Below are 12963 nucleotides of genomic sequence, written 5' to 3'. Positions count from 1 at the left end.
CAAACACGCACGTGCTCCCGCACCGCACTTGGCCCCTGCCTAATCCCTCTCGAGGGCCAAGGGAGCGCGCAAGGCGCGAACGGGCCCCACACACCGCCGCCGCGCCCCCGCGAATCCGGATCAGAGCGATGGGACCCGAGGGCACGGAGCCCCGTCTGCCGTGGACCGACGACGGCCGTCGGCGCGTTTGTTTGAGTAGCACCGTCGGCGCAGACCGCGTGGTGCCCCAACCTTGTCTCTTCCTCCCAACCAACCCCCCCTCCCCGGTGCGAGTGCCGGCAGGAAGATCAAAACAGAAAGAAAGGAAACCCGTTGTTCTCGTTCCTTTTATGTATTTCCTCCTCTCTCTCTTATCCCTCACACTTCGGCTGGTCCCTCTTTCCTCCGGTTCATCGAGAGGCGCTTCTAAAGATGAGCGGATCGGAGAAAGAGAGAAGGGGCGATAATGGTCTTCGTAAAGAGAGGTAAGAAGAACGCGCACTCTTCGCAGTGGCCGGGGCTACATCAGCAGCAACAGCAGCAGCAGAGGAACCGCGCGGCGGTCTGGCGCGCCGACGGAGTCTTTTCCCCCTCTCCCCTTAAGAGCGGCCCCAGTGACCTGGGATACGCCCGGCTTCGAGGAGGGATTCGCCGTCAGTGGAGGCGCCAGATCCCCATCACCTGCGCTCAGCGACCGAGCTTGGCCTCTCCGCCGGCGCGTCTCCTCCGATCGTCTTTCGCCCAGCGGCCCATTGACGGCAATCGGCACGCGAACGAACGAAGCCAGCGGAGGTGTTCGAGCGACCTGCTGCTACCTCGTCCCGTCGGCGTCTGAAAGAAAACGACGCAGACCGGGCGGCCCAGCCGCTTCTTCCAAGGCATCTCCGGTACGCCGGCGACGACGAAGTGAGTCGGTGTAGCCCGCACGCGCGCTCGCACGCTTCCTTCGGCGCGTAGGTGTGGCGCGCCGCGACGGTCACTTTCTCCGCCACGCTCGCGGATGTTGCGGGAAAGCGTGAGCTTGTCAGCCGCTGAAGTGTAGAAAGACGACGGTATGGGAAGTTGTATTGCCAGCTCGGTCGAACCGTGGTAGAGCCTTCCGAGAATGTGATACGAAACTCTGTGGATAATAGCAGCCGAAGAAGACTCCTTACGGACGTCGCGCTTCAAAATATCGAACGTTGACGGGATCGAGTTTCGAGGTTTTACGAAGTGTGGCTTCACGGCACACTCAAGTGGTGCAGCCCGAGACAGCAAATACTTGTTTGCTTCTTGTTTATCTGCGATGTATACGGCTGTTGCATTTCAAAAGAAGCCGACAGTCACAGGAGTGGTCGGAATCTAAAGCGGAGTGTGCAATGTAGCTGGTGTGATGAGAATGCTTTGAATACCTGCGGCACCCCATACTATTCCGCCACAAACGTATGCTACGCAGACGGGAACAATCGTAGGCTTATTCTACATTCGTCTGCAAAAGTCGACCGCTTAAATACATTCTATAGGCAGGACGCGGTTCGTATGATTGCACCACTGAGGCCACATTGCGAAGCGCTCAGCGTCCGCGCACGATGATTTACAAATACGCGTAACATATTACCGAAACTTGACAGATAAAAACATAACTGTTCACAGCGTCCCAAGTAATGTTCGTAATAAGAAAAATGCTGTGATGCAGGGCTTTGGGATACTTTTGAGCACTTCACTTTTTGTTTTGAACGTGCAGCTTTAGATCTAACCGCACGGGCGTTCTTGCATTCGGGTCCCATCGGAATGCGGCCTCCGACGCCGGGAGTCGAAGCTACGCACAGCACCTGATAGCCACTGCCACTTATCTACACCCAGCGCGTTTGTGAAGTCGTACGAAGTGTTCTCTACTGGTAACGGCAAACAACTTTTAGAATGCTGCCCGACAGGACGTGATTAAACGCGTTTTTTATTTGCTGCAGTGAAGGCAGACTACTTAAATATGCGCACCATGGTGTGAATGCTGAAGTTTCGACATTAAACTGTCAAACGTGTTCGAAACATTCGGCTGTCCGTATGTCACGCATACTCAAGATGGCGAATTTGTCCTATCGCATTTTTGCGTCGTCCTGTTTGCGTTTTTTTTTTTTTATAATAGAGATGCCTCGACTTGTCTCTTCAAATGTATTCTGCTCAACCGACTTCGAAAAGGTGCTTCTGAAAGACCGTCGTGAGACAGGTTAGTTTTTTCCTTAGCAGATGACCGGTCCCTGCGATAGCCATATCTTCTCAGTACAAGAGGAACCGCAGATTCTGACATTTGGTTCACGTGCTCAGTGGAGAGACAAACTGGTCCGAAGTTATCATGGATTGGATTACGACCGAACGCCTCTAAGTCATAACCCCGTGTAAGCTACGCAACGACAATGTGTGCACTTGCAGAGAAAGAGGGTAAGATTAGCTCCAAGTCGATTGCGAGAGCAATCGATGATGCCAAATGAACCCAGTGAGCGCTGCACCCGAGGTCGAGCATTGTAGGCGCCCAGTGACCGCTCTATCGTTTGCATACGCACTCTTGCCGACATACGTGAGAATTGTATACTGACGTGCAGTTGCAGTGAGACCTATTCCGACCAAGCCTTTAGCGCTCGTTAATTTGTTTCTTTTGCAGGCAGAGCTAATGTTTTCCTGTATCACTGTCTCGCAAATTCTTACTTTAATTGGTCCGTCTCCTCATTTTTGCGTTTCGTGACCCGAGTCTGCAAAATAAGGCCGCTCAAAGAGGAGTGCAGTAAGTGTCCTGGTCAACTCTAGTGGAGGCTGTATATACTTATATACTTTGCCTATTGACTCACGAAGCTGGCTGAGCAGCGCTCATTCCACTGTTACTGTTGTGAAATTGGCTTTGAGAGTTGTAAACGCATTGGTGTCATGCTTACGTAGCACGAAAACTCGCAGTAATCGGGGCTCTGATTCACAGTGATTTTCATTCGTGCGGAATGTGTTTGCCTATGAGCGTGTATATTCGCTAATTTTTGGCGTATACCTCTTATAACTCTTAAGTGTATACGAACCGCTTGTGTGAATATGAGCCGAGCTGCACATGAAACGAAATATCGAGGTGACGTCCCCCTGAATCACGTCTCTGCAGGACATTGGTCGTAAGCGTTTATGAAAGTTGTGACGGTTACCGTCGTATCACGCGCAGCTATAGTATTTCCTCATGACGATGCGTATAACACGCAGGAGGATATTTTTTGGCGCCGCAGCACCGATTTAACTCAAATTGATTAATTTAAAAGGGATATGAAAGACCTAACGACTGGTGAATGGAAAGACTTTTCACTTCACTACTAATGGTTAATCCAAAGAAAGAAAGAAAGAAAGAAAGAAAGAAAGAAAGAAAGAAAGAAAGCTCAAATTAACAACGCGCTGGGCTCGAACCCAGAGTTCTCAAATTACGAAAAGGTACAACCAGAATCGACACGAAAGTGCCCGTATCGTACTCTCGTGTCTGTCGTTGTTGCACCAATCCGCACTTCTTCGAACGTCCGCGCTCGTTCCACTCAAGCAAAGCCAAACTTTGGTATATTGACATCATTCGCGAGGCTGGTTCGCCGATCGTCTCCATGCTCTAAAGCAAGGTGACGTCACGTGTATCATAGACGCATACTCAGAGTTGTAAGGCAGAGGGCGCCATTTAGTAAGTTGCGCTTGATAACGTACAATTCTGAGAGGACTCTCCAGCGAGTCTAGTGCATTTGTGTCAGAAGGAACGAGCGAGGTCTGGTGCCAACTGTAAACACATATATTTCGTATGGAGTGTTTCAATCCTCGACTGAGTGGCTGCGAACGCGCATATATACCGGCTGTATACAGAATTTCTAAAAATCAACCCGTGGCAGAACACAATTCCAGTCTTGAGATGGATTACTGCAAGAGGCGGACATCACTTGCACGGTGAATCGAAATGCATAATCGAATAATTAACAAGGTTCATCGATTAAAGTTTTTAAGTAATTACTTTACATATTACATATTACCTGCATATTGCAATTTGCGAATTGTAGCCGATGAATTCGCAAGGTGCATTCACCTGGAACGAACCCTCAAGATAACATCAGTTTCGAGATATTCATTCCCAAAGTATGTGAGGCGTTTCAATATACTTTCGTTCTTCAATGCATAAGAGTGAGTTTTCTTAAAGTGGAAGAAAAGTGAATTTTCCCGCAAGTTTGACTGCGCATATAGTATATAAAAGCTGGTGCCATCCTCAAAATTCATTCCAACGGGTTATGTCTCGCAAACTCACCGGCTACTGTCCATAAATCGCAATATGTGCGATAAAACAGCTGGTTAAAAACTTAACTTAAAATGATTTCTGCTCATAAATCAATTATCCATTTCGACTTCTCTGTATATCATTTCCACCTGTTCGAGCAATTAGAATTGTGCTATCTGCTACATGCGATTTCTATAAATCCGTCTAGTCTGAAACAAAAAAGAAGAAATCTAATTACCTGGCTATACACTGTGACACAGACACCGATAGCAAGCGGTTGCTGCACCGTCTTAAATGAACGCAAAACAAATTATGTAAAGGTTAACTATAAAATCGTGGTATACACCGATGAAACTGCGAATAGCCCAGTTTCGCCACAAGCGGGGTTTCGATATATCGAGAAAAGACGTGAAAACGAAGAACAGGTGGCGACGCCGCATTGAAATTCCCACACCATCTTCCCGTGACGATATATATTTTAGCGCTGTCTCGGCCACGCTGCTTAGCGCCTTACAAAAGAAAGGAAAAGATGCACTGCATTGAAAAATGAAGGGAAACGCGGCCTGGGAACTTCTGTATAATCTTCCTGTAAATAAATAAAAAAAAATTAAGGGCACAGAAAGTACCGAGCTTATAGATAACACCTCCTAGATAGCAGGCCTGTGCCCTCTGCTTTGTGATGTCGTGCCACTTGGACCAAAATTTCCGCTGCCAAACCCGCGGCTTACTCGGGAGCATCCCAATTAGATTCTATGGCAGTCGCGCAACGTAGCATGACGTCATGAATCGAAGTGCACCGCGACCTTGTACTATCTAGGTGGTGTTGGCTTACAGCACAAAATTTTTAAAATTTTACTATAATTTCCTGTGCTGACGAGCAATCCTGTACTGTCGAAGGAATACGGGGATAATCTTGAAAGTGCAATCTGTGGGTCTCGTCAAATTTCGCACAGTTCGCTGGGCGCACGCGCGGCACCGGCGTTGAATTGCACTGTGAGTATATAGTTTACGTTGTCTAAACTATACCAATACCCAATACACAAATCTTTCCGTTGGTATAAGCGTTCCTTGTCGTTGATCGCCCTCTAAGCGCTCCATTTCCAGTAACACAACTGACTGTCTTCTGCCCCCACGAACAGTTGTACCCTGTAAGAACCAGAGTGTCGGACCGAAAGTTTTTTTCCGTGCCGGGTTTAGTTTCGGTTCACCGAAAACGGTTTGGTTCCGGTTCAACTCTGGAGCGAGAAAAAAAAAAATAACGGTTCTACAAGCCGGTTCGAACAGGTTCAATTTCATTTGCATAACCGAATAATTATTACAGGAAAACAGCGCACATTTATTTTTTACAAGAACTCGACGCTACTGATAAGCTGCACTGAAACATCACGCTTGTTTGTTCTTCAGGCCGCACGCAGTTAAAAAATAATTATGCAGGTACAACACCAATGCTGGAATCTCTGTGAATCGAAGCTTTATTGAGGGAGAGAAAGAGAGAGAGGAGCATATATTGAACAAACGCATATAGAGTGCTCCAGCCTGCTACTCTGCTCAAGGGGAAAGGGAAGGGGAGAGAAATAACAGACTGAGGTGTAATGATGAGGACAGCATGCGAAAGGCCCGTTCACAGCCTCTGATATAGGCCTGTGTTACCTAAATGTTCTAAGAGAGCCTTGATGGCTCGCTTCATTGATATGTCCGGTCGATGGGCCAGTAAAGCATTTCCACCGAAAGGCCTGTTGTTAATTGGTGCTAACGAAGAGATCAATGCCTGCCGTTCACAGTCGTACTGGGAGCAAGAAACAAGCAACTGTGCTCCGCTGCCTCAGGTATTTTGCACGCATCACAGTGTGGCAAGTGCTCGCGCCGGACGCGATGCAAATTTTGTCGCGTTAACACACCCTGACACCCTGAGTCTGCCCCCTGATGCAATACGCTGAAAACCATGCTAGCAGTGGTACCACTTCTGTAATCACGGGAAGATGGTCATGCATTTACAAGTGAGATAGTATAGTTAAACTAGAAGCGCAGACAATGCATGGATTAAAAGCTCCAGAAATGGTAGCCAACCTGAACCGAAAACCGTTATATTTTCCTTTCGGTTTCACTCCGGAGTGAAAAAAATCGCAACGTGCGGGTTGGGGCAAATATGAAGGTTTTCTTTTTCGGTTTTCATTTTAGTTTCGCTTCAATCCCTTGCCAAGAATATTGTTTAGTGAATACGCAGCGTCTAGCAAGTGCCGTGAAACAGAGGGATGCCTATGCGCCGTCTCGCCTTCCCCTAATCGCGTGCCAAGCGCCGGCAACGACATCGTGCAATGTCAGAGCCGGGTTGCGTATGTCGACTGGCAGGGGCAACTTGGAACATGCACCCCCGCGGATGCAGTGGGCCATAGTGTTTCTTACTAAAATTACTACAAGGAACCCTGGCGCTGCGATCGACTAGCTACCATAAGAATGGCGGTTATTACATATATCTGTCCGACATTCGAGCTTTTGGCTTCAGACGTTCTCTCGGCTTTGTTTACTAAGCTTTATCTGCATACAGAGGCCTAAATTTCGAAGCAATCCTATATTAATTAACGCCACATTCATTAACGCATTAAGGCAACGAGACTCTGAGAACTTGCATGTAAACACCGTGAATTATGCCATTTATAAAGCAATATATGTTTGAAGGCACAGAGAACGAATTCGCTTAGGCAAATCCACGCTAACCACCATTCCCACGCTGGCTGAACCGCCTCGCCTGCAGCTCCCGTAGACGCTAGCGCCAGAGTTCCCCCTAGTGAATATTGCAGGAAGCTATACGCAGCGTGCGACCGAGATGTCTCCCAGCAGCCGCCTGTGGTCACGCAAACAGAGCAGAGTCCATGCCAATGCCGGCGCCGTGGTTGTGTGTATGCGAACTTGTAGCACCAAGAGTAATCCAAGCTGGCGCAGGCGCCGTTGCACATATATATATATATGCACACACACACACGTCGGAGCGCGGCTGCGTGGTACACGTCTCCGTTGCAGTTGCGGCTCTTTTCTGTATACAGTGTCGAATGTACGCAAGATGCTGCCCAATACCATGCGATGCCGCACACTGTGGAAGCCCGCAAGCTTTCCAATAAGGATCCACACTGCGAGAAGACTTACTCGACAAGGAGAAGACACACCGAACGTTTTAACAAAATTAATGAAATGCTTGGGTTTTACGTGGCAAGAAAACCACGATATGATTATGGAACACGTCGTTAGGGGGTTATCTCCTGATTAATTTTGACCACCTAGTGTTCTTTAAAGTGCACCCGAGGCATGTACACGAACGTTTTCGCATTCAGCCCTAATCGAAATGCGGCCGCACGGGGCCGGGTATCGAGCCCGCGACCTCATGCTTAGCAGCGCACAACGCCATAGCCACTAAGTTACCGTGGAGGGTCGAAAGTTCTTCGTGTTTTTTTTTCTTTTTTTTTCCAAGCCCTGTGTCTTCAGTAGCATGGCATAAAGAATAGGCTGTATTGCAGTAGAACCCAGTTGAAACATTTCTAGTGGACTTCGGAAAAAAAATGCATAATCCGGGAAAACGTAACCTCCGATAGCGCATGTGGCAGCACTATAGATCTGGCAAAAACCTAACCTTACGCAAAACTTTATTTGAAGCCGAATAAGAACCCAAGAAACTACTGAAAAGCAAGATAAATAAAACTCTCTGTCGCGGCTTGGCAATAGCCATCAAAATTTTAAACGCTTTATTTTTTTTCTTTTGACCGTAGCGGTGGGTCGCACTAAATGAAGTGTGTCGCGTCACAAGGCAGACATGTTATAAATACACTTGTGAGCGTTTTAAACTGGTGGTTGTAACATGGTTGTTGGGTGATGAAAGACCTACATATAAACACTGAAGTGAAGAAGCACTCCCTATTTGGGCGGTTGCTTTTGATCGCACTGGTATGTGAACTGAAGTAGGCGTGACAGAAATAACGTATTGCTCCTAACGTGACCTTCTAAGGTGCTCTTCCACAATGTGATTTTTTTAACTGCTTGCGCCATTAAAGCGTCCTTTAACTACATGTACTTCCACGCGTACCTTTTTTTTTTTTTTAGTCTAAGTGCATCTCAGAAGCGTCATTGAGTTTTTGTTCTAAGATTATGCTGTTAACCTGTAATTATTGGGAGGTTATGAAAACGAACACAAGTTATTTTTTCGCTCCCGGGATGAACTCAAACTGAACCGTTTTCTCTAAACAGGAAAAGGAAAACGGAATGGAAAAACAAAATGATTCATTCGACCCTCTACATAACATCAAATGGAACGAAATGCGTTTACCAGTCACTATATTTAGCGCCTCCCTTGAGAACATCAGAGTATGGCCAGAGGCCGCACGTCTAGACTGCTGGAACCTCTATAATGCGCTGTCACGCAACTGGTAAAGATCTATGCCTATACGACAGGGCAATCGGGCAAGAAACCATTCTGGCCAGAACCAACTCGCAGGTTCGCCTCCTCCTGCAGGCGATTCCGCGTTGATCTCGGCCCACAGCTGAGCCCTTCTCGAAGCCATGGATCTCGGAGGACGGCGCACGTTTGAGCTCTTGCTGCACCTCGCACTGGCCGGATTCGCCTACTCCTACTTCAACGGTGAGTTGCCCACCCGCTTCCATAGAATGGAGGCGCGAAGAGTCCATCCGGCCTATGCGCGGCCTAGTTTTCGTTAGGTTTTACAAAGCGGTCACGTGTTTCAGTGCAACCTCGAAATTTATTAAGCAATGTTACACCGAGAAAGCAACAAACATTGAAACAAAGTGACCTGTCAATATCATATATAATTCCTAGAAAATTCTATTTGCAGATGTTTAGCTGAAAAGTGTTTGGTTACTATAGCGGTAAAAAATGAAGAGCAAACATCTCCTAACTGAACTTCGCTCTGCACGACACCGCGTTGCGGGTAACACCAGTGTGAAGCGTACGTCATACATGGAGTTAGTGAACGACAAGCATGAGGGGAAAGGGAGGGGATCAATTTACTAAAATCCATACAAAACAGCGTACAATCAAGCTAAGGAAAGCGCAAGGAAAATTAACCACGTTCTTAAATGAATGTTGAAATCCTTAAGACTGGCGGTTAAATTTGTGATAAACTTCATATTCTTACTGAAGGAAAAGGGAAGTGTACGCACGAAATAACAAACTGCCATCTGCTGTTCGGCTCACACGCACCAATGCGCGAAAAACGCCGTCCGGTTCTAGCTTCCTCGCTGTGCGCGAACCACCGAAAAAAGCTGAGTCATCGTATTCGGTGCAGGCGGGTTGACCCATCCCTACTCAGCACTCGCTCAGCCATGTACCGGCGAGCGCGTGTACACAAAACCGACCGGCGATCAAGTACATTGCCACAGGTCGACCCGGCCAGCTGTTTCATGCAGACGTCCTGCGCCTGTGCCACACCTTCGGGAAGTTTACAGAGTCGGCACGTTCACTTGTCTGTATGCACACGCGACGCAGGCGCCGACAACTCGCTGTACACGCTGGACGGCCTGGGCCTGCCGCTGGTGCTACCCGGCAGGTACCCGTCGAGTCGCAGTCACGCCAGAAACGTGGCCAAGTTCTACGGACACCCCGTCCTGCCGAGGACGTCGTGGATGACCGAAAGCTCGTACAGGTCAGGTACGTGTGCCGCTCTCGTGGAAACGATGCTGCCGTAATCGCTTCAGTCGTCGAGCGAGATCGCCGTCAGAACTCGCCTCGCGCTGTGTTAGGTCGACCGTGTGACAGTGTGCTATTATCGTTCGACACCAGGGCGACGTCACGGCCTCTACAAGCTTGTTGCTGGGCAAATTGGTTTTTGGTAGTAACGCGATACGAACTGTAGCATAGTTTTGTAGCATGTGGCGATACAAACTGACCGGGCGCCGTATTCACGGGGCTTTTCTCTTCGTAACTGCTGTTTGCCATTAATCGGGTGCTTTCAGTAATGGCATGTCCAACACCGTAATTGGCTATAGCACATTCTCTTACGGACAGTTTCATAGCGTGAGAACGTTTTTGTGAATGTGAGACCAGACAAGTGGAAGTGGCACAGTATAATGACACCATCTTAAACATCGGAAATATGCGGATAAAGTTTCACCTTGGCAGTTATCTAAGCTGTAGCCAGCCAATAAGGAGCGTGATCGCACGAATGCGCGCGTGCCGCGCCACACGTCTTTCCGCAGCAGAAAGTAATTTTCATGCAAAGCCTACATATATAGAGCGCTGGAGCGCGTTTGGTAGCTTCCTTGCTAGATAGAAGCAATTCAACGAAGAACTGCAGCCACTTTTCCGACCACACCGGTGACCCAAGGACCGCAAGACAGACGCATACTACAAGGCGCCCGCATGCAAAATGGGATAATGTTTCGCGTTGTGCTGGACTCTCGCAAGCATAGTCAACGACTTGAGAAACGCCAGCGGGCCAATGACTGACTAGGTGTAGTGTGGTAGAGCGGACAAAATGACAACACAATACCAAAGAACGGCCCGACAGTTATAAGGTCGACCCGCACCTCATTTAATCAGATCTCAAGAAAACGAGTCGTGTTATTTGATGCTTGAAGGGCAAGGTGAATAAAGCGCCGTGAGTAGCTGGCTGAAACGCTTAGAATAACATGTCGTTATTCATCTCACTATAAGCTATAGCGCGCGATAAAAGCACTCGGTGGAAGACACCGCTTCTCTATATTCGCCCTAGCTCGGAGAAAGCCGTATCTATATGCAGAGATTATACAGAGTACTTGTACAGCAGGCCATAATACCCGAGTTTGGTACCCTTTACTCTACGGGCGCATATTTCAACACGAACCCCCGTGTTTATATTACTTTACCCAGACGCATACGGTTGGCGATCAAAAGCACCGTTTTCAACCAGGAAATATATATATATTTCAACACTGGAAACACAGGAGACAGGTGGTACTTTTTCATTCGAAACATTTTATACCCTGGTCGATAAACGAACAAGCGTCCGTTTCTTTTTTTCCTTCTGCCGACCGTATACTGTGTCACGCGCATGCATGGCCAGACTGTTAAGCCAAACGGCCTGGTTAATAAACACCGCTCTCAGGAGCACAAGGAAACCATGATCGCGCAACCTGTAGTCATCTATCTGGTCCTTGCCCTGATGCCCCACAAATGGTGTGCTGCAAAAGCGTATCGATCCCCGTTTGCGTCTAATGTTCATCCTAATCGCGGCTCTGAATCACGACGGGAGGGGGGGGGGGGGGAGACAACGTCCATCGCCGAAAATTTCCTTCTCACAAACACTCTCACGTGCTATAAGAGAACGCGCCAACAAAAGCGCTCGCCGTGCACATTTAGTCTAATCACTATACGCAAGACCGGTTGCGCCCACCCACCCGACTGCTCCACCCACCTCATGTCGAAGCATCAATTAGTGCTTTTCCCCCAGTGAACCACGAACTCGCGTGCGTGTGTGTACACACAGCAATCGGTCGCCGGCTACACGATGCATGTCAATGGTTCACGAGGCGTAAACAGACACAAGGGGCCCTTGAACCCGGGCGCCCAGCAGGTCGATCAGCGAAGACGAAGGGCAGCGAGAGTAAAGGATGTGCGTGCTCGTCCTATAGCGAAGGACGCGTATTAGCGAAGGACGTTCGCTCGTGGTGAAGGAGTGCCACCGATTCACCGCGCGCGCGCGTCTCCGCGGCCCGTCCCACGATCACGCCGCTGCGCGGCCTGTGTAAACACACTGCAGCGAAAACAGGGACGCTGCAGGCGAGGAAGGCGAAAACAGCGCCGATCCGTGTTTGTTGCTCATATGTGCGGTCTGCATGCGCGCATACATTATGACGGCCGGCGGATAGTCGAGAGAGACCACAAACGGGGTCGCGTTTCGCCGCGCCGTCAAACAACGCGGGCGCGCGCATCTTTCGCCGATTCTTTTTTTTCGGACAGCTAGCTACAGCGGGGCCGCGATTACCATGCGCCCGAGCGCGCCCTCTGAGAATTAAGCTCGGCGCATCCTTTCACTGGCGTGGACGAAACGAGAATAAGAAAACGAGAGGCCCGTCCCTTCGCGTGCTGCTTCTGCTGACACCGCGTCATGAAACATCCGCGATGACAGTCCTGGCTTGCTTGCTTGCTATAGCCTGCTTGCCCCGTCTCTGCTACACATGCAGGCGTCTTGGACACGCTCTGAGATAACGTGCGCGCTGGGGGTAATGAGTATACTCGCCTAGCATGCATCACGGGAGGAGCTCCTGTATACACCGCTTCGACCTTCATTCTCCGCATCTCTGTAGATGCCACTCGTGCTCTTCCAGGTTAATCGTCCTCGCTGGCCGCGGCCGCTGCGAGCTTCTCCCCCGGCCGTCGGGCGCCCCGTGGACGTGACGGGGGGACAAGCGACCTGACACCGAAATGAAAACGCCCGCTGGGCCGCCTTATACACTTATACGCTTGGCGGGAGTGCGCGCGTCGTATGTGCACACTTATATATATACTTACATACGTGCACACACCGCGTGACCCTGAATCGCTCCGTCCTTAGCCCGAGAGAAAACACGCGCGTCCGGCAGCCCCCGTTTGTGTGCGCACGTGGTCGTCGTTGTGGGGAAGTTGCCGTCGCACACGTCGACGTATCGTCGACGTATACACGCGGCTTCGGTCGGCGCCGACCTGGCGCCGAAATAAACGACGCCGAAAGCGTGTCGGCGGCGGCTCCGGTTTAGTTTCGCTCGGTTTGTAAAACGCG

The 12963-nt window shown here is 49.4% G+C and overlaps 1 protein-coding gene across 2 annotated transcripts in view; it reads left to right on the top strand.

Moving 5' to 3' along the window:
• Positions 1-470: 470 nt before the first annotated feature.
• LOC126522082 (uncharacterized) overlaps positions 471-12963 on the top strand; it is a 33954-nt gene continuing 21461 nt past the window's right edge. Inside the window, exons 1-3 of one of the 2 annotated variants that reach the window (XM_072288697.1) lie at positions 471-866; positions 8724-8849; positions 9714-9875. In XM_072288697.1, coding sequence (XP_072144798.1) covers positions 8771-8849; positions 9714-9875 — 241 coding nt within the window. In that variant the 5' untranslated portion in view covers positions 471-866; positions 8724-8770. Of the gene's footprint in view, positions 886-8723; positions 8850-9713; positions 9876-12963 lie in introns of both variants that reach the window. The other variant, XM_055066153.2, reaches the window with a different exon arrangement.

This window comes from Dermacentor andersoni, chromosome 6, assembly GCF_023375885.2.
Source record: "Dermacentor andersoni chromosome 6, qqDerAnde1_hic_scaffold, whole genome shotgun sequence".
Classification (NCBI taxonomy): domain Eukaryota; kingdom Metazoa; phylum Arthropoda; class Arachnida; order Ixodida; family Ixodidae; genus Dermacentor; species Dermacentor andersoni.
The sequence above is the reverse complement of the archived record's forward strand: the minus strand, read 5'-3'. Positions and strand labels throughout refer to the sequence as shown.